Below are 26,228 nucleotides of genomic sequence, written 5' to 3'. Positions count from 1 at the left end.
TGTTCTTGCCCTACCTCCATCCAGCCCCCCCATCTAATTTTGCTCTCCACCTGCTCTGAGACAAACAATAAATCACTGATTGATAACTTCTGCACCCAAACCTCCCCCAACCTCTTCACTCCAACCCCCCCACCCTAACTCTACATGCCTCCTCTGCACATCTTTGCACCCAAATTCCTTACCTCTGTACATCCCCTCCTTGTTCACCTGTGTACCGAAAACTAATTCCTTCTCTGCCTACCTCTGCACACCAACCCCCCCCCCTCCACTAGTGCCACTTTGCTTACTTTTGCAAAATAGGCTGATGGTAGGCTCAGTGACCACAGTTGCAGGTAGGACTTTCAAGCATGCCCTTGTTTATCCCCCCAGTGGGCAGCATTCAGCAGATGGTGACTGGAACCTCGGGGGGGGGGGGGGCATAATATACATATGAATGCTGCCACTATTTACATATGAATGACACATTGCTGTCTCTATTTACATATGAATGTCACCACTATTTACATATGAATGCCAGTTATTTACATGTGAATTCTGACATGGTCTGAGTCATCTGTTCACTGCAATAGGACAGAGCTGAGCAGTATAAGTGACAGCTCTTCACACTGAGATATCAGGACACAGCGCAGGAGGAAGCGCAGAAGGGACAAGGGAATGTAAATTACTGGGCCCAGGGAAGCTGCCCCTTTTGCCCCTCCGTAAAGTCAGCCCTGGGTAGATCCTATTTAACCATTTGCCCATGAACTAAATGAATAAATAACACTTGCAGTGCAGTCTCTCTCTCTCTTACTTCTGGCCCTTAGGTTGCTCACCTGGTACCTGCTGCCATGCGGTCTCAGGTGTGCAACCTAAGGGCCTGAAGTAAGAGAGAGAAAGACCCAGGTTTATCAGTATGCTGACTGAGGGAGCTGTCTACACCAAAGATCTGCCTGGTGTCACTGCAGGGTTTCACTTGAAAGATTGGAAGAAGGCTACCATTCTGTCCTTGGGCCTTGTGAGTACAAACACTGAGAGATCTTGGAGACTCTGTGTGCTTTGCTACCCCTCTGGTCAGCCTATCATACCTTATTAATATTGGCACAGGCGAAAATGCCCCCCGACCCCCAGCCCAGTCCTCCCCTGATGAGGGTTGTGGTTGTTACTAAGCTATGCCAGCACAGATCACTAGGGTGAGGTAGCAGGAAGCAGCACACCATGACATGCTGATAAAATGTTGTGAGACTTTATCTGCAGTTGAAATCTCTATCTCAAGCTTTTTTTTCTGATGGTAAAGCTGGATTTGCATCTGTGCATTGCAGTGATCAGGGGCGGACTGACCATTTGGAAACTCGGGCACGGCTCGAGGGCCCGGGGTCAGTAGGGGGCCCCATGAGATGCCCCTGGTACTTTTTTCATAGTCTTTTTTGAGTTTGGGCAAGGACACGGGGCCCCATGATCCCCTATTGCCCGGGGGCCCCATGAGTTGTCAGTCCGCCCCTGGCAGTGATGCACTTTTAGGCCCATTTCACATCGACTTTTCTAGTCTGATCAGCAGGGGATCCATGAACAAATTCCCCACTGAATCAAGGTAAAATGGAAACCGTGCATTACTGCAACATATGTTAATGCATGGCACTTTGTGCAGTGTGTTGCTGTGCTGTGCATTCACTTAGAATGTTGTCCCAAGATACAAACACAGGGGTTTATTTACTAAAGCTGGAGAGTGCAAAATCAGGATCACTGCTGCATAGAAACAATCAGCTTTCAGGTTTTATTGCCAAAGCTTAATTTAACAAGCTGAAGTTAGAAGCTGATTGGTTTCTATGCAAAAGTGAGCCTGATTTTGCACTCTCCAGTTTTAGTAAATGAACCCCACAGTATGCATTTAGCCAAAATGATTGGCAAATATGTGATTTTTTTTTAAAAAGAAACACATGCTTAGAGAAAAATATGGGCTGTTTTTTTTTTAGCTCAACAATGGTCTATAAAACAAAATCTGCCCCTGCATACACAGTTGAAAATGTATGTAAATGAGGTATCATATAGTAGTTTCTGTGTTTCTTGCCCTGATTACCAGCAACTGCTTCTTCCAAAAGCCCAAAAGGCCACCCACAAGGTGCTTCAAAAAGTCTATGCTGTTCAGAAACTACCTTCCACAGTGTAATGCAGGACCTTTGATGGACCCCCCTGTAGCCTTAAACTCACAGTGCAGGAACACGAGGTGAAGGAATACTCTGCAGAGGGCTGTCTGGAATAAATACGTTTTCCCAACACATGTATCATAAATATAATGGGGATCTTGTTGAACATGAATCCTGCAATTTGGACATGTAAAATCTGAAAAATCTCATGCTTTATACTTGTTCCTCGGAGCTGTAAAATAAATTCTAACATTATACAGGGATTTGCCAAGTACTTCAGTAAACCACACTGCATATCGATTTAATCTACACCAGGGTTTCTCAACCACAGTTCCACGGAATCCTAGGGTTCCTCCAGTGTTTGCTAGGGGTTCCCTGAGCAATCAGCAATTTCTGCCTCTCAGATAAGTTCCTACTGACACCGTTGATCTTTTTAGCTACCTATAAGGGGGTAATTCTTTCCAATGACCATCACACTAATGTATCATGAGTTGTAGATATAACCTAAAAACGCATTCGGTATTTGACCATAAGGTGGCCTGATAATTAGAGATGAGCGAATTATTCAAAAATTCAATTCGGCTGATTCACCGAATTTGCGGGAGAAATTCGATTCGATGCGAATTTATTCGCCGCGAATTTAACTTATTAAAAGGGTTTCTAGGCTTCAGAGAGCCTTTATATTAGTGCAGAACACTGTACCTTTAATTTAAATGCCCTTGGAGTGTGCTGGGGAAGAGAAATAATACTGTCAGTCAGTATGACATGCAGATGAGTGCCGTCGATCTTAGAATCACCGCACACTTCACTCATTTGGGCAGTCACGGGGCACGACGAAGAAGAAGAAGAAGAAGAATGAAAAGAAGAATGAAAAGAAGAAGAAGAAGAATGAAAAGAAGAATGAAGAGAAGAAGAAGAAGAATGAAAAGAAGAAGAAGAAGAATGAAAAGAAGAATGAGAAGAAGAATGAAAAGAAGAATGAAAAGAAGAAGAATGAAAAGAAGAATGAAAAAAAGAAGAAGAATGAAAAGAAGAAGAAGAAGAATGAAAAGAAGAATGAAAAGAAGAAGAAGAAGAATGAAAAGAAGAAGAAGAAGAATGAAAAGAAGAATGAAAAGAAGAAGAAGAAGAATGAAAAGAAGAAGAAGAAGAATGAAAAGAAGAAGAAGAATGAAAAGAAGAATGAGAAGAAGAATGAAAAGAAGAATGAGAAGAATGAAAAGAAGAATGAAAAGAAGAAGAAGAAGAATGAAAAGAAGAAGAAGAATGAAAAGAAGAATGAAAAGAAGAAGAAGAAGAATGAAAAGAAGAAGAATGAAAAGAAGAATGAAAAGAAGAAGAAGAAGAATGAAAAGAAGAAGAAGAAGAATGAAAAGAAAAATGAAAAGAAGAAGAAGAAGAATGAAAAGAAGAATGAAAAGAAGAAGAAGAAGAAGAATGAAAAGAAGAAGAATGAAAAGAAGAATGAAAAGAAGAAGAAGAATGAAAAGAAGAAGAAGAATGAAAAGAAGAAGAAGAAGAATGAAAAGAAGAATGAAAAGAAGAAGAAGAAGAAGAAGAAGAATGAAAAGAAGAAGAAGAATGAAAAGAAGAAGAATTAAAGTACAGCAAAAAGTGTATCTGCAGAGAGCTCCGCTATTTCTGACAGTTCTCTGACAGTTCCTTCACATTTACAGCGGTTGAAACATTGTATCTATTTATTTCCGAATAAAAACATCTGTATCCTAAATGGAAACAAATAGATACAATGTTTCAACCGCTGTAAATGAACTGTCAGAACTGTCAGAAATAGCGGAGCTCTCTGCAGTGACACTTTTGCCGGCTGATCGGGAAAAATTCGATTCGTGCACCCGAAGTTTGCTAAAATTCGGATCCGATGCGAATCGAATTTTTCCTGATATTCGAAACGAATTCCACTTTGCCAGGTTCGATTCGCTCATCTCTACTGATAATGCCTGTATGCTTGTTCTGGGTCCGTGATTTACTAACTATTGAAGTGTTGCTAAGGATGGTTTCCCTGGTACTTGCACCTTTCTATCCAAGGAGATTCCCTGAGTTACTAAACTTTGCAAATAGGTAAAACCTACAAATGATACATTTCATTAGTAGAGGTAGCCAAGGTTTCCATTAAAAAACTATTGCAGACCTCTGAAATAAACTATGAATCTCCAAAAACATCAATATAATACAACCAGGTTCTTGGGCAATGATTACTAGCAACTGAAGATAAATTAAGAAAAAGTAACTGGGGGATTTTTGTAGACAGTTGTTACAATGTACGGTTTGGACCAATATTGCTGATAAGTGAGAGCTGACATTTAGAGAAAGTCTAGCCCCAACCACAAAGCTTGCCATTATATAATTCAGCACCGTCTACATCTCCTATGTAATTATCCTAACGGTTGCCCAACAATTAAAATGCAAGTAGTCACATTTTCATAGTATCCAAATTTCCTGATCTGAAATAAATTTGTCTAACAGCGTATAGGGAAAAGGAAGACTATTGCATGTTCCTGCCATAATTACTGATAAAGAGACTTAAAGGATAAAATAACTCTCACTGAATATAAATTAAACATATCTATGTAAGGTAAAGGAGCACATAAACCTTTCAGTGCATTCACACTATAGGAAGTGTTGCCAAGTGCAGTCCCATTTAATAGACAAGGTAATTTGCCCTATATCCTATTGTAATTTACAACAATGCCCTGAGTTGGTGCATGCTGGTAAGAAGGATTTTGTGATGCACTACATCACATTACAACATGCTGCCCTGCATCGAAAGGAATAGAATTTAAGATTTGTGACATTTCAATAGAGTTAAAGCCTAAATTTAGTTAACAAAAATAAATAATAAGCACTGGTAACATTACTTACTTTCAGTGAGGTGTACAGTATCCCTTGTGCTGCTGTGTCCTCATTTAGTAGAAATCGTCCTCCTCTAATACCCAACCACACATATTCTTCCAGTTTGGGGGGGGGGGGGGTATTTGAACTAAGGGAGCTGTCACAGTTATCAAGAGTGCCTGACTATGCCGTCCCTTTCCACCCAGTTTCTTCATTCATAGAAGGCAAATGGAGGACAGGAGGATGATGTAAAAGTCCATCCCTCCATTCATAGATCGTATGTCATTCATGGAAGCTATAGTAATGGCTTATATGAATGGAGGAGCTGGGTGGAAAGGGCGGGTATAAGCAGACACTTGGGGGGGGGGGGGGGGGCGAGGATGAAGATTTATACTAAACAAAGACAGCAGCACAAAGAACACATCTCACTGAATGTAAGTAATATCCCTTGTGCTTTAACCACTTGCCCTCCAGAGGATTTACCCCCCTTCCTGACCAGGCCATTTTTTGTGTTACATCGTTGTGTTACTTTAACTGACAATTGAGCGATCATGCAATGCTGCACCCAAATGAAATGTATGTCTTTTTTTCCCCATGAATAGAGCTTTCTTTAGGTGGTATTTGATCACCTGTGCGATTTTAATTTTTTGCGCTATAAAAAAAAAGGCTGACAATTTTGAGAAAAAAACATAATTTTTTTCTTTTTGCTATTAAGCATGTCCAGTAAAAAAATGTAAAAAATCTAATTTCTTCATAAATTTAGGCCAAGATGTATTCTGCTACATGTCTTTGCTAAAAAAAATCCCAATTAATGTAAATTAATTGGTTTACGTGAAAGTTATAGTGTCTACAAATGGCGGTATATATACTGGAATTTTTATTTATTTTTTTATACTAGTAATGGCGACTCTCAGCCTGTTGGGCAGGAGCTGAACATCACATACATATAGTAGCAGGTTTTTCTCCTGCTACTACATATAATTGCTCCCTTTTTCCTGCCTGTCAATAGCTGTTAACCACTTGCCCTCCAAATGATTTGCCCCCCTTCCTGACCTGGCCATTTTTTGCGATACGGTGCTGCGTTATTTTAACTGACAGTTGCGTGGTCATGCAACGCTGTACATAAATGAAATTTCTGTATTTTTTTACCCACAAATAGAGATTTCTTTTGGTGGTATTTGATCATCTCTCCGTTAAACAAAAAAGTACTGTCAATTTTGTAAAAAAAAAACATTTTTTTTACTTATTGCTATTAAACATATCCAATAAAAAAAATTAAAAAATTAAATTTCTTCATAAATTTAGGCCAAAATTTATTCTGCTACATTTCTTTGCTAAAATAAGCGACTTATCGCAGGACTGCGGAACTGTGGCGGGCATTCTGACACTGGGGTGGAACTGACTTGGTGTCACTGACATCCCCAGTGACACCAATAGAGTGATCAGTGCTAATAAAAAGCAGTGATACTGTACTAATGGCACTGGGCAGGAAGGGGTAAACATGTGGAGCGATCAAAGGGTTAACTGTGTGCTGTTTTACATGATGTTCTGTGTCTGTGCTTCACTGTCAGGACACTGCTTTGCATGGCTGTGCACAGCTATGCAAAGCAGTGTGCAGGAGCTGACAGGGAGGAGAACTGTTTTTTTTACTACCAGTTCTGCCCCCTATCAGAGACCCTCGGCAATCACCGGGCACCGGTGAGTAATCACTGGCACATTCACATTCATATTAGGGCCAATTTAGACAGGAGCCAATTAACCTATCAGCATGTCTTTGGAGTGTGGGAGGAAACCCACACAGGCACAGGGAGAACATGCAAAGTCCGTGCAGGTGGTGCTGTGGTTGCGATTTGATCTAATGACTCTTGTGCTGGCAGGTGGAAGTGTTAACCACTTACCCACTATGCTTCCCCGAACACACTCCAAGTGGTCCACGTTATAGAGAGCATAATACACGCTTTCCAGTGTGTGTGGGCCTTTCAAGGAAGTGGAAAGGTTCTGCAAAATCTAGCCCACACACCCTCTTTACACTGTATATATATCTTCCCTTCAATCTCATCACTCCATTTACCTTCAAAAATTAAGAGAAATATTTGAAATATTTAGAACTTTTGAGTATGGCAAGCCTGTGTCTTTCTCATTGCCCTGTGACAACCAATCACCAGGCCCCAGCTATCCTCTCTCCACCTCCTCCATGTCCATGTTAGCTACATTAGAAGATACTGGTAAAAGCAATTCACAGCAATGTTTCTGCCTGTAAATGTTATCCTAGCACATACATAGGTGGTATTGAGACTAAAGACCAACAAGGAACATGTTTAGCCTGGCTTGGGTTCTATTTGACTGTCAAGGGTATCCAGTTTCATATACGGTCCTGATAGCTTCTGTAGTCAGAATGCAAGTGAAAAGTATTGTAACATTATAGGAACCTGTTCATTATTGAAAAGGAACAGGGTGTTCTCAAAACTGTTCATATCTCTTGTTATGTTTTTAGACAATCAACATCTGTCTTGACAGATTTCATGGTAAATAAGGTTAATCATGTGTATATACACAAATATACATGTTATACATATCCCCTGATGAAGTCACGTGATTTGATGAAGCAAACCGTTGGGAGGAGCTGGTGACGTCACACCGCAGAAACCAGAAGTGTGTGGTGGGCCATTTTTGGTTGTTTATTTCAATTTATGCCTATACACAGCAGTGCACCTTGTTTGTGCACATGAAACGATGAGTGGAAAAAGATTTTAAATAAAAAATATTGGTTTTTATATGAAGGCACTATATAGTATTCCTTTTTTGAGATTTTAATCAACATCCACTATAAGACCACAGAGGATGAAGATGGATTCAGAAGCACCAGTAAACAGCAGGAAAATATTACAACTGTGCCATAGAGACCCCACTTAAAGGGGCAATCACATGAGACCTACTTGTGTGGTCTAAACATAAGGTGAAGGCATATAGATGTTTGTGAAGGGATACTTGCATGTGGTAATAGAACATTCTGGAATATTATAACAGTGGGAAAATAAGGTAAGAAAATACCTTACATGGGCGGAAAGATATCAGTAACACAAACGCACATGTCTACAAGAATATATGGACATTTGGGATTTACCCTTTAAGAGCTTCTAGATGCCGGGAGGCGGAGGTGGGCATTTGGGTCACTTGACTGCTGTGATTGGCTGTCACAGCAGTCACATCGGAAAGCTCCCGATGGCAAGTAAGCACAGGGAGCTTACCCATCCCCTCCGGCTACTGTCCTGGGAGCATGCAGGGAGCGCGCTCTCAGCATGGTAGTTTGTTTATAAAGGGATGCATATATGCGGCCATTCGGAGTGAAGGACCACCTGCCGAGAGGTCGCAAATATGCATACGACCAGTGTAAAGTGGTTAATGTTATATTATATTGAGTCTTTTTTATGAAATTCTAATGCACAAAGTCATACTTACACATTTGTATAGTGCAGCACATTATCAAATATAAATATTGTTTCATTGTACACTTATGGGAACACAAGAGGTGTGGGAAGCAGTAATAACACTAGTCCTACTGTTGACACACAATTGACACTAAGGGAGTTTTTTTTATACCATCATTTTTTCAATTCATTATATTATTTTTTATATCTGTGCTCATTTTGATTTTACTTTATACACACTGCCTTGTCTGTTCTATATTTAATGGGCAGCACAGTGGCTAAATGGGTCGCACAGTGGCTGAATGGTTAGCATTTCCATCTGGCAGTACTAGGGTCATTGGTTTGAATCCCAGCCATGACACCACTTGCCTGGAGTTTGCATGTTCTCTATGTGCCTGCATGGGGTTTCCTCCAGGTACTCCAGTTTCCTCCCATGCTCCAAAGACATGCTGGTAGGTTAATTGGCTCCTGTCTAAATTGGCCCTAGTATGTGTAGGTATGAACGTGAGTTAGGAATCTTAGATTGTACACTCCTTGAGGGTTAGGGACTGATGTGGATGTACAATATATGTATATAAAGCACTGCATAAATTGACAGCGTTGTATAAGTACCTGAAATAAATAAATAAATATAGCTATTTAGTGGACCATTGTCCTTAGTGATTGCGCTAAGGTTTTTCTGGCATACTGTCATATGGCTATACATGCAGGGTATGTTCCTGCTACTTGGATTAGGAGCATATTGTCTTTAACATTACAGGACAAGTCATGTTGAATGTGTTTCTCTACTACTAACTACCCTCTGACCAGATACAGAAAGAGCTTACATAGGGTTTTTCCCTGCATCACGGTATGTGCATGAAGTGGTAGGGAAGCAAGGTAGGGTGAGTATAAGGAGAAGGGGAACACAGTATTTTCAATGTAAGTGGACCTGTTGTTTTCCCTGTATAGGTAACACTAAAGATTTATATTATAAATGTTTCTTTATGTAGTCTCCAAAAAAAAAAAAAAAAAGCTCAAGCAGCCTCAGAGCACATACAATGTGGTATCACACATGTATCTGAGAACCTATGGGCAGCACAGTGTATGTTGGAGTAATCTCCATTAAGACACAATTTACATGAAGTTTATGTATTCCACTTATGGTTGCATGGATCTGTACCCACAGCACAACATCATACTGTTAGGTTAAATCCCACCTCTAGGATGTTAGCAATCCTCCCCCATAACTGCTGTGAAAAAAGAACCTATCCAAATGCCCAATTTACTTATCTGAACCATGGTGAAATGGTGATCCTGCTGTCTTTTTTCTGTTTACCTCCTGGAGTCCTTCTTTGAGTGTCCACATCACATTATGCATGATATGGATACCTTCTATTCATGAAGGGGACATTTCCAGTGGCCGGGTCCGTTCTCATAGACTCCAAAGGCAGGAGAACTCAGGAGGGTGGTGAGAGAACCAGTGTTCAAGAAAATGATGAGTGGGAAGAAATGCTAGGTCCACAGGGCAGGAAACTAGCTTGGCTCACAGAGGAAACTGTGACACTGATTTTTTACACTACAGGATGGCTTAGGACGAGATGTTTGAAATCAAGGCCGAGAAAAAAGGTAATTCAATGTTCAACGTACTATTGAAATTTAATTTTTACCTGGATGTGGGTGTTAACTAGTGGCTGGTTAAATTGGCCATATTCTGCAGGAGTGTGGAAGGGACATTAGACATCAGCTCCAGGACTGATTTGAATGGGGCTATAACTTGTTTGTTTATTTTCGCTACAAATAATAATGCTGTAGGACTACACAACAGGCGTCACTAAGGCAAGGTTATTGCCCATGATATGGAGAGAACAGAATGAGTGATATGAAATATCTGTGAGACTTGCCTACATGGCTGATGGATGAGTTGGGATCGTAGTTTTATTTCTAGCATAATTGTAATGGCTTACAGTACTATAACTTAAAAATGGGCAAAACATGAAGAAAACGGAGAAACCTTACCAAAATTTGGATATGCCCTGAATGTTTTGAGGTTCTGTGTCAAGAATTTGTGTGACACATTCCATTCCCATAATAACACTGTTGCTGTTCTAATACCAAATACATGTCCCCGGCACTTCTTCTGACTATGGAGATATTTATTCTTTTAAAGCGCTTTTTCTAGTGCCATGGTGACATTGCCTCATTGACACCTGCAGCTGTCAGTAGAAATCCATGTGTTTACCCACAGCTTTGCTTTGGCTCTTTATGAGAATTGAAGCAATACATCTGTGTGCACATTCCCTAGCATTACTGTCAGGGAATCCAAGCACATTTGGTTACCTTAATTACAAGATTCACACCACTCTTATTTCAGGAGGCTGTTCACCTTCTTGTAGTGTGTGTTGTGAAAATATAGATTATAGGGCATAATAAGCTGGCCTGAAACTTTAGTCTGCAATTAAGTGTAATAAGGCTGTATGAAATGCTTTGTAGGCAATAAAAATCCCTCAACTAATTGCACAAGGGATGCATCCTTTTTCTTTCTCCTGATTGGCTGTTTTTTATTTAAATGTGGTTTAAATTGCAGTCCAAGAAGACTTTGGATAATGTTTTATAATCATTAAACAGACCTTCCTTCACTACTGAAGAAGTCAGAGAGAAGGTAGGTTATCGGTTTACATTTTCACATGCATGCATAGTTCAGACATGTTTGTTACTTTGAAAAATCCTTTTTATGTTGTAAAGTCTTCCAAAGCATATGTATTATGTATCTTAAAGCAATAGTGTTTACTATTACCAGTAGTAGCTTGTCTTTTAGGAACGATATGACAGTATTCCTTTTTTGAGATTAGATTTGGATACAGGGAATGACTTTTATTAATTTGACCATAGTATCAGTTAGTTTACCATAAACAATTTTCTGGATATTCTTAAAACATTTCAACATAATTAGAAACTCTATTTTCTTAAACAGTTCCTGCTGTGAATGATGGAGGTACTGGCATTGGGTTTATGTATGCTCAGCTCTGTTTTCGCCTATCCAGTAAGTACTTAACTTTTTATTTCTTGTTTTAATGTTTTTGTCATCAGTACATAGGAATGAACAAACACATGGCATATTTTCTTCATGTATTCATTAAATCAAAGAAGGCATAATACCCACAGTCGTTTGTAAAGTGACATTTTTTAGCTTCATATGGAGTTTTTGAAAGAGAACCTTTGTTAAGTTGTTATTGCTACCAATGACTACCTTAATTTCGTGTTATCAAAAAAACGGGAAGTGAAGGAAAAAATCCAAAATGAGGCTCCATGCACACGGGGCGTTTTGATAATGCTGGTAACGTTAGCTGTGTAAAGTCATGTTAAAAACATGAGTTTTTCAGCATTTTTTAGCGTTTTTGCATTAGCGTTTAGTGGCATTTTGCCACGTTTAGCTACGTTTTCCTGCGTCTTTCCACGTTTGCGGTTTTTAGCATTTTTTAACCAAAAAACATTTTTTGTTGGTCAAAAAAAGTCCAAAAATGCTGGTTTGCAGCGTTTTACCTCATTTTGCCACGTTTTTCAATGTTAGAGCATTTTTACAGCTAAAAAACTCCTCTAGAAACCCACTAGTCCTGTGTTTTTTTTTTCATTCAAAAAAGTCCCAGCCAAAAAACGTTGATTGCAGTCTATGTGTGCATGGACACATAGGATAACATGCTGGGGGGTTTACTGGCTGAAAAAAAAACGTCAAAAGCCAAAAAAACAGCAGCTGTAAAAAGTCCAGTGTGCATGAGGACTGAGGAGGTTTTTAATCACTTCCTGTCACAGTGAGCATCTGTCACCACAACAGAATATAAGTAGCAATTGTAGCAAACTTGCGCATCAGAGATGGACACAGATTCCCCCTTTTATTAAAAGTATTAATTTATTCTTTATTCTCCTTCCCCCTCCCTTTCTGAGAGGCACAGTGACAGATGTGTGTGTGTTAAAAGTGTCACAGGCTAGATCCCAGCAGGGAGCCACGTGGTGCCTCTCTGCCAGAGAACATGTGTAATTTCTCACCTCATAACCAAGATAAGGCAGCTTTTCCCAGGAATTGAAAGAGATTGTAACCTCATAAAACCTAGCAGCGTAGCTGACAGAATTAAATGAACATTCCTCAAGTCAGTTTTTCCCCTATGTTTCATATATTGAAATATGGAAGACTTACATAAAAACCGGGCACCTCGTCTAAAGGCCAATGCACAGACGGACGTTCTGATAGGTCTCTCCATTCGTTTCGCACGCTCAGGGAAGCAGAAACATAGATCTCATGAACCGTGCAGCCTACAATCTCATAATTCATATCCACATGATCCTTAGACTTATTTGCATAATAAAATACCCGCGGAGAGATTGTCGCTTGTGCAGCTGGAAAGTTATAGGCCAAAATATGGATTAGGAAAGATGATGGTTCTAATTCAGAGTTCCACCCGACGATCCCTCCCTAAACAGAGTTTTGGTCAGTTACTCAGAGCCACCCTTCTGCTGGGGAACTTTAAAAACACAGGCTAGCAGGCCTAATAAGTAAGTTAAAGTCTTCTCCCATTCTTAACATCAATATACCACCTGGGGAGACCCTTTCACTCTGAAATGTGATCTGCTTCCATTCAAGGTTTAAATGGCAAGTAACTTAACCCTTTAACTTCTACCTGTTATCTCTTTGCTGTGCTATGCTGTTTTATATATATATATATATATATATATATATATATATATATATATATATATATCTTAGTTACATCTTTTTCTGTAAATATTTTATTGCACCTGTTTGACTCTTTTAGTAATAAATCTTTCTTTCTGAAAGTGTTACACTGTTTCTAAAGCGCTTAATTGCAATTTACGAATTCCTGCCTCTAAAGAGACGCTACTGTCTTTGTTTAATCCTCTGCCCAATCGGCCTGCGGTGACCGTATTGGACAGACGACTTTTCAACCATTATAGTGTATATTTGATAAAGAGAGTTTCCTCTTTCTCTGTACAAAAAAAGGGGTGGTGGCAGTGTGTAAGGGTCAGTTGCGTAATTAACCTGACCCAGTAACAATCGCTCAGGCTGACGGCACATCAATCGGTTGACCATTAGCTGGAAAATCATTGTGCAGGGTGCAGCTGGGTGTGATATTGTTATGCACGCCACATCGCGGTTTTAGATCGGCCAGTCCTTCGGTCACGAGTTTTGTGAGAAGGTCTGGGGTCTGACGCCGCGATTGTGACAGCAATCTCCCAAAATGGTACATAAACATCAGCAAAAGCCCAACATTGCTCTAGGCCTTTACCAAAACAGAAAAAAACTTTACATAATAGAAATGAATAGAATGTATAAATGTATTTATTTTTAAAAAAAAGGTCCACAATAGGTTCACAAAACAAAACACTTCCTGATACTTCCACATTTGTGTAGCACAAGATCCAATCTTAATAGGGCCCACTTGAAGTTACTATTTAAGAGTATGATGACATAACTGAGCCTAATATCTTTGACCATGCACAAAAGAACACCCAAGTACACCTTCTATTTGTAGTGTACCTATCTTTACAACACCTTTGCTATTTATATATATCACAATATTAGTTTTCCCTCAAAATATGTAATGAAAGTATGGATTTTTAAAGACTGGCAGAAGGTACTCAAGTCAGCTTGGTAGAACTAGATGTAGGATTAATTGTGTAACAAAGAAGAAATATTGGAAGTCATTTTTAGTGTGCTGTACTTTCACAATCAGGTTTCATCTGGATTTTTCCTCTACTGGCTTTCGGTTTATCAGTGCAATGCCTCCATCATTTAGCTTTGTAAAGCTGCAGCAGTTAAAAGGCACTAAATATCACAAGGCTCACACCAATATCCACTCCTTCATGCGCCTTTATTTGACTGGAGCAGTTAGATGGAGCTGGGAATTCTGGTGGGGTTATATGCCTAGGGAGCCCCAAACCCCACGACAGGATGTAACTCACCTTTCCAGTAACCTCACAAAACATAAATATCAGTTCAGGGAGGAGTTGTCCATTAGGACAAAGTAACACAAGATATATTAACTGTGTTGTTCACTTATCTAGGTGAATCCCCAAGTAGAAGGGACACGTGGCATGGCCAGTATGAGTCTTGAGGTAAATCAATTCATTTATATAGTGTAAAGTGTTTTACAAGCATATGTGCAATCTAATGTTTATGCCTCAGTCAGTGCACCAGAGGAGCATACAAACAAACTAACATCTATATCACAGTCACTGTTCCATACTGACACTTTAATGTTTATATGGCAGTCAATGCCTCAGAGGAGCTTACTTATGATCTAAAGTCTAAACCACATTCAGTGCCCTAGAGGTGCTTACTTACGGACCAATGTCTATTCCACAGTCAGTGCCCCCGAGGATCTTACTTACAACTTAATCTCTATATCACAGTCTCTGCCCCAGAGGAGCTTGCCTACAATCCAATGTACTGTATTTTCCACAGTCACTGCAGATGAAGACCCTACTTACAATTTAATGTCTATACCACAGTTTCTGCCCCAGAGGAGCTTACTTACAAATTAATGTCTACTCCATAGTCAGTGCCCCTGAGGATCTTAATTATGTTGTAATATCTATTTCACAGTGTCTGCTCCAAAGGAGCTTACCTTCAGTCTAATGTTTTTCCCACAGTCACTGCTCTAGAGATACTTTGTAACAATCTAAAGTCTATACTGCAATCTTTGCTCTGCATTAGTGTATATAATCCAAAGTCCATATTATCATGAGTGACACAGAAGAGCTTACATGTCTATGCTACATCCATAAGCAAATACATTCTAGGGATGATGTTCAGGTAGAAACTTATTAACATATACATAATGTTTAAACCATTGGAAACAAAATCAAGAAACCACTGCAACAACAAGAAGCACATACAAACACCATATTGTTTTTGTGCAGCTGTGAACCAAGCCCTGCAAGTTGAAAGTGCTAAACACTGTGACACCCAAACAAAATGAATTAATTCTCTATAGTGATAGCCAAAGTGCCAGGACAAGATAATTGAGCACTCAGAATGAAGACAACAAAGTGTGCCCCCGAAGATGTGAGCATCTTGCAAAAATCCCTTCCCTTCCCCCCAATAAAAATCCAGCACTAACCTGCCTGCTCACCCCCCCCCCCCCCCCTAGTATAAATTCCCACTACAAGCCAATATTTTCCCCAAATAAAAATGCAAAAATTCACCATTATCCCAACTCATTCCCCTCCTATAGCGCAGACCCTTCCCCCCAAACCCCCTCACAGCTCAAATCTTCCCTCCTCTAAATTTCCCCCTCTAGCACAAATCTTCTACCCTCCTAGTATACATCTCCTCATCACAACTGTCAAATCCACTTTCCTACCACAAATCCAGCCCCCCCCCCCTCCATTGTGTCTCCAGTACAATTTCCCCCTCCCTCCCTGAAACAGACAGACCTAAAATGCTAACGGGGTGGGAACTCACCATGCAGCACCCCCTTCCGCACATGAGTTTGCTGCACCAGGGGCAGCTGCCCCTCCAGCCCACCCCTTGTTTCAGCCCTGGACAGCCATGTGTCAGCAGGCAGAAAGAGATTGTCTGTTAAACCATTGGTTTCCAGAGCTGCGCTGCACCAAGGACCAAGTTGCTCCTTGTGCTGCAGTCCCCAAAGGATTCTTGTAGTAAAAGTTGAAACTTTTTTTTATGAATGTGATCATTTTTTACAACCTGGAACAGGCAATAACATCTTAGTGACTAGGCAGAATGAAGCACATATACTGTACATCAAACATATTTTCATGTAATAGTATTTTGATGTAACTACACATTACATGTAATATTAACAGTCATATTGTTTTGTCTTTGTTTTTGTTATTAAGACAATGCAACAGTTACAAGCAGCCAATAAACTTACTGCTCTGCCTCAGGTAAGAATGTACATATACATAAACTGGGTATTTACCACAAAATGATAGCAGGTAGAGCCAGGGGCAGACTGACCATTTGGAAACTTGGGCACAGCCCGAGGGCCCGGGGTCAGTAGGGGGTCCCATGAGATGCCACTGGTACCTTTCATAGGCTTTTTTGAGTTTGGGCAAGGACACAGGGGCCCCATGATCCCCTATTGCCCAGGGGGCCCCATGAGTTTTCAGTCCGGCCCTGGGTAGAGCTCTACAATATGCTGAATGGAAATTTTCTGCAGCTTTCTGTGCTCTATATAGAATATTATTTGATCCAACAATCACACAACTCAATGAGTCATAAGAGGGACACACACCTGTCTACTGTCCTATGGCACCATGTGGAGTAACAATTAGAGATACAATCCACAAGTAAGCTAACACCACTGAGCTGTCTTACTAGAATGGTATGCAAACATAGCATCATGGAAGCACATTGTATTAAATAAATTGCAGCAAGAGTGTAAGAACACTATGGTGTTATGCTCAGTGCCTCAGCAACCCAACTAAAACCCTGGGATTTGACATGTGGGACGAATGTCAAAAGGTCAGCTCTTTTACTGGCAAGGCAGAAGCTGGCAATTACAGGGCAGTGAGTTTAACATCGGTTGTAGTCAAGTTAATTGAATCACTCCTGAAAAGAAGGATCATCAATCACTTAAAAACACACAACTTGCTGGAGCCAAAGCAGCATGGCTTTACTGAGGGCAGATCATGACAGACTACTCTGTTCGGATTTTTTACTATATTACCAATGTTTTGGACCAGGATGGTGCTGTGGACATTGCATATCTTGATTTCAGCAAGGCATTTGATACATTTACAGATAATGGTCTAATACAAAAGTTGTACAAGCTAGGACCTAGCCCTTGGGTGGTTCAGTGAATATGCAGCTGGCTAAAGGATAGATACCGGAGTGTGGTTATAAATGGTGTTCACTCAATACAGAGACCAGTCACTAGTGGTGTACCACAAGGCTCTCTACAAGGTCCTGTTCTATTTAATCTATATGTAATTCATATAACTAAAGGTTTGTTGGGTAAGGTATGTCTTTTTGCTGCTGACACAAAGGTGTGTAATAGGTTTGATATCCCTGGAGGTGTCTGCAACATAGAACATGATTTGGCATTGCTGGAAGACTGGTCAAAAAAGTGGAAACTGCAGTTCAGTGTTTCTAAATGTACAATAATGCACCAGGGTAAAAATAATCACTTGAGAGAGTACAACATTGGGGGTACATTGTTGGCCAGCACTTCAGATGAAAAGGACTTGGGGTACTTATTTCAGATGATTGCAAAATGAGCAAACAGTGTGGCCAGGCAATGGGGAAAGCAAATAGAATTCTAGGATGCATCACTAGAGGGGTCACCAGCAGTAGGAAGGAGGTCCTGATTCCCCTATATAGATATTTAGTTAGACCTCATTTAGAATACTGTGTCCAGTTCTGGAGACCTCACTTATAAACAGATATTGATAAGACAGAATGAGACCAGAGACGGCTAACAAAAATGCTGAAAGGTCTGGGAGATAAAAACTTATCAAGAGCAACTTCAGGAACTTAACACGTACAGTCTGGAGGAAAGAAGGAAAAGCAGAGACATGAATGAAACTTTTAAATACATCAAAGGGATGAATAAGGTTCAGGAGGGCAGTATTTTCAAGACAAAACAAAAATCAAGAACACGGGGACACGACCTTAAACTAACTGGAGGAAAGTTCAAAACTAATCTCGGAAAGTACTACTTTACTGAAAAAATAGTTGGTGCTTGGAATAAACTTCCATCAAATGTAGTGAGCCAGTCAACAGAACATAGCTTCAAGCATGCTTAAGACAAGCATAGATCTATACTCAAAACACCCCCCCAAAAAAAAACCCCCACAAACACACACACACAAACAAACACACAACGGGCAGACTCGATGGACCACTCGGTCTTTTTCTGCCATCACTTTTCTGTTTCTTTGGAACTCTCACTGCTAATGTTACCTGTAAAGTCTCCTCAGGTTTGTCAAAAATGATCTAATAACTATATATTAGTTCTTTCTTAGAATGCTCCTTTTGTTTAAACTCAAATTGACATAATTCTATATAATAGATTCATAGTCTGCTGCCTGTGCATATAAAAGTAGGTAACTGACTTTTATTTCAGCTTTCAAGATTTGGTTATAACGATCCCTATTCTACTTTGTGGCTACATGGACTTTTACCACCACATATGTATCCTTGGTTACATCAACGGTCACAAATGCCAGACAACCAGCAGGTAATGGCTGTCAAGCATTTTTCTATAGATGTGCTGCTGTGTCAATTATTTAATGGTCTATTCATTTTTAGTATATAGTACATATAGAAAAAAACATTAGGCCTCATGGACCCTGAACACTTTTACAGCGGCTCCTAGGGGCATAAGGCATTTTTTTCCCCTGCCTCTAAATGCCCCTGCATGTTAGCCTATGTGTCCATGCACACATAGGCTTTTAGAAGAGTTTAGAGGCATAGGCATTTAGAGGCAGAGAAAAAACAAAACATTACCAGTGTGTCCAGGAGCAGCGTTGTTTTGGCAAAAAAAATGTTTGGCGTCTGGAAATGTACATTAACGCTAGACGCATTTAGTGCTTGAGCGTCAATTAATTTCAATGGCCAGAAAAAATTATTATTCTGGCCAATTAAATTAATTAATGCCCAAACGCTTGATGTGGCTAAATGTGTCTAAATGCATTACACATGTTTACAAGCGCCAAGAGTTTTTTCCTGTCAACATGCCACTGCCAAGAAAAGAGGAGTCTAGGAGAGATAGAAAAGCATCCATTGTGCATGAGGCCCTAATGTTGTTCAGTATACATATGGAATCTGCCACTCATGATCTAGTATAGGAATCATGGTAACCATGACTTATTTTGTTTTCCTTACACACTTTTCCTTGGAGACAGTTGGGCTTATTAAATTAAACAATACAAATAACAAATCGTGCAGTACAGCAGAGGTCAGTATCCATAGCACCAATATCCAATATCCACCTTGTACTGACTTGGCTTCAGCAGCTTACCATGCTCCTTGTATTATTTATTGAATTAGCAAAAACATTACAATTCTCATTTAAAAGAAAAATAAAATGCACATGACAATATGTTAAGTTCTTTTTTTTCCTTATTTTTTGCAGTTTGAATATGCCTTGCCCATACATCCTCCACCATTGCCAGGGATGCCATCTGTAGGTCAACCAGCTAAACCTGGACAGGATGGACAGACGGTTCCCCAGCAATCAACAGCTACATCAGCTAAGGCAGATCATCTTATGCACCAGCCTCTACTGCCCCTAGGGTATCCAAATATACAGCACACAGATCCAACTCTGATTCCCCCAAAGGGTGGTCCAGCTGATGGTCAAATCCAAACGGTAGCATTGTTTATGGTAATCATTACCCTGGCTTAGGTTTAATATATTGCATTATGTAATTATACTCATGTGCATTATGTAATGCATCTCAAAAATTGCTTTGGTTGGGGTGGCATTCTCATGAATCGTTTTTTAAAAAAAAGTATTTGGTTTGTTTAGAACCCATCTTTTTGGTGGTTTTACATACTGTTTAGCTTTTCCTAAAAACAAAATAAACTGAACAGCAATGCTCATAATGCTGGATAATTATTTTAATGAGATATATAAGAAGATCCAAATGGCCTATTCAGTACTATGACAGCAAGCAATGGACTGTTTAATGTACTTTATCTAGTATAGTAACTTTGCAGTTCTTCCAGTGATATCTGTGATAACCTGACAGCTTTATTACCTGTATCATCTTTTCCATAGAGTTGGCTGACAGCAGCTCAGTGAAGCTCAAAGAAAGCTTGGGTTTTATAAAAATTGTGTTCATTCAACACCACACATCAAAATGAAGAGTAAATCCAGAGATATAGGCGGCTGAAATAAGGACATTCTTGTAAAGCTTGCCCTTGCCACTCCCACCTCTACTCTTCTCATGTAATGTGATAGTTGGGAGGACTTCCTGCTCTGTCTCTGGGACAGGAGGTGAGGAAAATTCTCCCCAAAGTGGTAAAAATGACAAAATGAAGCTGACATAGGTTCTTATCCTTCACCACTGTCCCAGAAATCAGCCTGGAGTTCCACTTCACATGTATCACCAAAGTCTTCATTTTTGACTTTTTTTTTGTGAATTTGAAAATAGCAATGAGATGGGATAAGACTTATGAATTATTAATTGTAAACATTTGCTAATCTTTATATTTTAAATTGTATCCAGTACCAGACAATAATGAATAAGCTATTGCAACAAGGAGCAGCAGACCCTTTACCAGACCCCGCAGGAGTCCCACCTATTCACCAACAGAATGTAAGTCTCTTAGTACTAATTTATTTTATGTACTTATATAGTGCCATCAATTTACACAGTGCTTTACACATATATATATATATTGTACATTCACTTCAGTCCCTAACCCTCAAGGGGTGTACAATCTAAGCTCCCTAACTCACATTCATACATACAAGGGCCAATTTAGACAGGAGCCAATTAACCTACCAGCATGTCTTTGGAGTGTGGGAGGAAACCGGAGTACCCAGAGGAAACCCACACAGGCACAGGGAGAACATGCAAACTCCAGGCATTTGTTGCCGTGGTTGGGATTCAAACCAACGACCTCTAGCACTGCCAGGCGGAAGTGCTCACCACTTAGCCACTGTGCTGCCCATGAAATAAGTTCTTGAGAAGGCAAGATTAACAATGTCTAAGAGAATTACTATAATTTTACAGGTTCTAACACCGAGTGATCAAAGTTGTTTACACAGTATTTAGGTAGAGGAACAATTCACATATTTTCTCCTGATATGTGAAGTAGTGGTGCAGGTGTTTACACCAACCACAATGCACGTATGGCAAGAGGGTGAAGTTTAGTAGAAAGGAGTAGGGGTTAGCATGAAGTACATATAGGAAATCCAACAAATCAGTAGGAAATAATCAAAAACCAATTGGTTACCTATCATGTGATTACCATGACAGCCAATCTTACATATAAAGCCACTGGCACAGCTGTCACTGTGATTCTGTGTACATTTTATCCCTTCTGCATGGTCAAGGTGACCTGGATAACAGTAATAAAACACTGAAAACGGTGATACAAAATGAATTCCTATTTTGTGTAAAAGCTTACGCCTGCAATTTTTCTAAAAACATATGTGTTTGTCTTTTTTTCAGCCATACCCCAATCTTTTCTTTATGAATTATGGGAGAGGACCTGGAGTAAGTAAAAGTGCCAAGGACATTTCCTTAAAAAAAATTATAAGAAAGATTATATTAGTACTGTAAATGCTTATAAAAGAACAATACGCCCAGTTCATCCTCTGAAAGGTCAAGGTTTCCATAAAAAAATAACACACCCTTTGTTTCCGAGATGTTACCTAACTAACATTTAGCAACAGCTATACCTGAGCCATGTAGATTTTCAGGAAAAAATACAGTGTTTACAGATAAACCATCACCAAACCATCCAGAAGGTTACAGATGACCTCAAACAAACATTGCTCCAACCCAGTTATTTCATTATTTTCAGAGTTGTGTAGCTCAGTTCATATAATGGAATAGTTGCAACACATGAATCAGAGAGCGTTCATACAAAATAACAACTATATGATAAGCATTTTACAAAATCAGTTCCGTTGCTTCAAAAGGTGGAAAAAAACGACACTTGACCATCAAAATCGTAGAGGTTCTACGGAAGTTCTTGACTGGGAATATAAATATTAACTGGGATACATATCAGAAAATATATACCCTACTAAAACCATAACAGGATCTCAAAAAAATGTCACAACTCTTTAAATGCACAGGCTGCAGGGTTTGTGATCTCCTCCAGCTCCTGGTGCTATTTTAAAGACCAGAGAAACCTCAGTTTTTCAGCATTGTTTTTTAAATGGGAAATGGTGATATTATCTGTGGTGCCATTGGGATTTCCTGGGAGCTCTGACCGCCATCTTGGAACCCTGCCTCCCTTTGTAGCAACATATCACTGCAATACTTATCTGGGACTTATTGATTATTAAATCACTTGCTCAAATTTAATAAATTTAATAAGTGTTGTATATTTTACAGTTACCACCAGCCAGGCTTGGAATGATGAGTTCAGAAGAAATGCAGGTACTAAAATAGAGGATCCATTGGTATTTGCTACATGTTGGTAGTAGTCAGTTTTTTTAATAGTCTCTGTTAAACTGTAAAAAAGACCATCCATAACACTTGAAAAAGTATAAAGCAGAATGTTCTTTCTATATTTGGTGAAAATAAGTAAAACTTTGAGCTTGGGTTCACATATATGCAGTGCGGCATATCACATGTGATTCGCACAGGAACCGAACCGCATTCCTGTGCAAATCACATGCGATTTGTGTGCAGTGCGATTGGAGCCATACATTTTGTATGGCTCTAATCGCACCGCACCCGCACCAAACACGTGCAGGACCCTTTTTGGGTCAGCACTAGAATCGTTGTTAACTTAACATACACACCCGCAGCGGTTCGCATGATAGGGTGCGATTCTGATGCGGTACGGAATTTGCATTGAAAACACTGCGAATTCCACACCGCATCAGAATTGCACCCCGTTCATGCGAACCACTGCGGGTGTGTATCAGGGGTGGACTGACAACTCATGGGGCCCCCAGGCAATAGGGGATCATGGGGCCCCTGTGTCCTTGCCCAAATATGTGTTGGCTGGAGTTCCATTTCCGTTAGACAGGCGTTGTCACATACCCCCAAATATATACATTTGAAGCCCTTCAAGGTTCTTATTGCAAGGCAATATCATAATGTGCTAGTATGCACTACATACTATGATGTATTTAGATTTTATGCTGCCCTAGGCAACACAAAAATGTTGTGCCCCCCCCCCCCCCTCCAATGAGAGAGCGAGAGAGTTCAATAAGTGTGTGCATGTATATACTCTCTTTGCCTCTCTCTCTCTCTCTCTCTCCCTCTCTCTTTCTCTCTACCCCCCTCTCTTTCTCTCTCTCTATTCCCCCTCTCTCCTCTCTCTCTCTTCTCTCTTTCCCCTCTCTCTCTTCTCTCTCTCTCTCTCTCTCTCTCGCTCTCTCTCTCTATTCTCTCTCTCTCCTCCCTCTCTCCCTCTTCCCTCTCTCTCTTCTCTCTCTCACATTGTATGGGACTGCACACACACAGTATGATCCCCCCCCCCCAAGGGCTCAAGGGCTGCTGATCTCCAGGCAGCAGGAAATGTGGGCAGAGGGTGGTAATCATACTGTGTGTGTACAGTCCCATATGACCTGTCAGTGATTGTGCATCATGTACTGGATGGATGACAGGAGGGAGGGCCAAGAGAACACAAAACAGCTCACCTCCTCCGGGCTCTTTCCTCTCCACCACTCCTCTCCCTGCTCCAGGCTGTCCCCTGGTCACAGCTCTGAGTGCGGCCGGGGGAAGGAGCTCAGCGGAGAGCAGTCACTCAGGAACACCAGGGCACCCCCTCCATCCGGCCAGGTCTGTCTCTCCCTCCAGCAGCAGAAAGCTGACGGGAGGGAGAGGGGGAAAAACCTCAAACCGGCTTTCAGCTGCTGGAGGGAGAGACACACAGTGCAGCCTTCTACAACTGCTCTCCCCCACCACGCCTATCCTCCTGCTGTCCAGGCCACCTACAGGAGTACCAGTGGTACCCCTCAGATGGCGGCCCTGCATAGCTCTGTCCGCCACTGATCAATATGTCCCTTCTTCCAGGGAGCAGTGCTGCCCCCGTAAAAATTGCCACCCTAGGCAAATGCCTTGTTTGCCTCATGGTAGATATGCCCGTGTGCATACTAGCACATTATGAAAGACTTACCCGAAAACAAAACCCTTCAGCAGTCCCTCTATTACCGTTGCAGAGGCTTTCATGTTCACCCAGTTCTTCTTCCGAGTTCACAGGCTTCGGCCACCTAAATGGCCGAGCCGCAATGACGTCACTCCTGTGCATGCACGCGTGAGTCTCGGCTGCAGCACACAACTCTGAAGGAACAGCATAGGTCTGCCGTTTCTTCAGAGCACATGTGTCGGTGATGTCACTGGCTGACGCTCGCTAGACTATCTCCTAAATAGTGCATGTTTTGGAGATATTCATTTTACCTACATGTAAGCCTTTTTGTAAGCTTACCTGTAGGTAAAAATAAAAAAAGAGAGTTTACTACTACTTTAATCATATCACTGTTTAAGGTCTGCCTGATCAGATGGTCTGAAAAATTTTAAAATCAAAGCAAAAGAAGGGGATTTATGAAGCAGGTTTCATCATATTGATATACGGTGGACTTTTTTTTTTTTTTGAGTAGTATGGTTAAAAACCCTGTCAAGTTTTCCTTTTGTCTGTTTCCTATTGGGAAGATTTTCCTCTACTTCCTTCCACATCTGTCCCCATGGAAGATTTGTTCTCAATTGTTTTGGTGACAGTGGTCACCAGGGCAAATGGAGGAAGTGAATCTTCCTAGTGATGGCACAGACAGCAATAAAAACCTGACAGAGGTATGTGGTAATAGAGTTTTGTGTAGTGGCTATTTTTGAAGCAAAAGTCTACGTTACATATTGAAAATGTTGTCTGCACATTACTTTGTATTATAGGGTGGTCCCACTGGAGCTGCACATCCTTTGAGTTCCTTATATCCAGGATTGCTAGGAGTTGGACCTAGTCTTGGAGGCAAGCCACTGCACCCAGGCATGGCTGGAGACTTTACTTTAGAAGATGATTCTCCTGGAGCAGGTGTAAAGTCAGCAGGTCATGGAGCTGCACAGATCCCGGGAGAAAACCCTCCAATAAATGGTGTCTTGAATCCTTCCAGTCCTGGCCTAGAGGGATTACCACCAAGCCAAATTGACACCCTTCCATTTCCCAACATCAATTTTCCTAATATGGGACCTAATCCATTAGGACAAAGCAAGGGTCCATCACCTGTAACCCCAGCCAATGTCCCTAAACAAACACAAGACGCAGCTGTAGAGTTTGTTCCATATCCCATTGATGAAACCCTAATATTTGGCATCCAAAGAGAAAACCCTACTAATGTGGACATTGCTCATGGAAATAATGGTATAGATTCCCCTATTATGCATAACGATATCCACCTACAGAATCATTATTTCCAGGAACCTTGATTGAAGGTCAAAACATTAACATTCTACACAAGTACATATAGCTCGTCTAATTAGCTAACAGCGCAATGTGCACATTGTATTTTTTTCTGTAGTTGTAATAATTTAAATGGTACATGGGAAGTTTCTAAACAAGAGGTGTCTCCACCTAGAGGCAAACAATGCAGCAAGGCATGTAGAGCACAAGAATATAGCAAATTAACTATGGCAGTTTTTTATTAAAGGGTATCTAATCCCAAAATTCTAATGCAATACATTGTAGTTTACCAGTCCTTAGATGTGATGGCTGCATTAGATTTATTTTTTCAGAACATTGGGGTTGATTTACTAAAGGCAAATAGGTTTGTTCACTGAAAGTGCAGTTGCTCTAGATCTGAGTGGAACATGCAAGGAAAATGTAAAAAAAAAACATTTTTGCTTCAACATTATTGGATGAAGGAAACCAGCAGAACTTTGCCTCATTTCAGAGCTTCCCCTTGGATCTAAAGCATCTTCACTTGCAGTGCACAATATATTTACCTTTAGTAAATCAACCCCATTGTCAGCAAGTACAGAAATTACCTGTTTATTTTGCCAGTATTCTTGTCACTTCCTGCAACCTGAAACGACAGCAAAAACAGCTTCCTTCTAAGCTATTTTCTCTAAGTTCCACCAACTCCATATAATGGAGATAAGAAGTGGAAGGAGTGTTTATGGTCCATATCAAGAGAGCATTCTAGGGTGACAACAATGGTTTCATCCTTAGATACAGTGGACTGAA

At 40.5% G+C, this 26,228-nt stretch overlaps 1 protein-coding gene across 1 annotated transcript; it reads left to right on the top strand.

Moving 5' to 3' along the window:
* The first annotated feature begins 11,363 nt into the window (after positions 1-11,363).
* On the top strand, positions 11,364-25,471 carry AMBN (ameloblastin). Its single transcript, XM_089663843.1, has 9 exons — positions 11,364-11,417; positions 14,453-14,503; positions 16,250-16,297; positions 18,481-18,594; positions 19,492-19,743; positions 20,591-20,680; positions 21,542-21,586; positions 22,436-22,480; positions 24,941-25,471. Exons 1-9 carry the CDS (start codon positions 11,364-11,366, stop codon positions 25,469-25,471), a joined length of 1,230 nt encoding a protein of 409 aa, XP_089519969.1.
* The last annotated feature ends 757 nt before the right edge of the window (positions 25,472-26,228 follow it).

Source organism: Staurois parvus, unplaced genomic scaffold (assembly GCF_062004578.1).
Source record: "Staurois parvus isolate SC_StPar_1 unplaced genomic scaffold, SC_StPar_1.0 ptg000044l, whole genome shotgun sequence".
In the NCBI taxonomy this organism is placed as follows: Eukaryota; Metazoa; Chordata; class Amphibia; order Anura; family Ranidae; genus Staurois; species Staurois parvus.
This window is presented reverse-complemented; position numbering and strand designations above follow the sequence as displayed.

Bases quoted from the DNA above. Each gene is read 5' to 3' on its own strand.
- AMBN (XM_089663843.1), top strand. From the start codon at position 11,364: ATGGAGGTACTGGCATTGGGTTTATGTATGCTCAGCTCTGTTTTCGCC. The intron at 11,418-14,452 runs GTAAGTACTTAA...TCACTTATCTAG, and splicing joins GCTCTGTTTTCGCCTATCCA to GTGAATCCCCAAGTAGAAGG. The intron at 14,504-16,249 runs GTAAATCAATTC...TTTGTTATTAAG, and splicing joins TGGCCAGTATGAGTCTTGAG to ACAATGCAACAGTTACAAGC.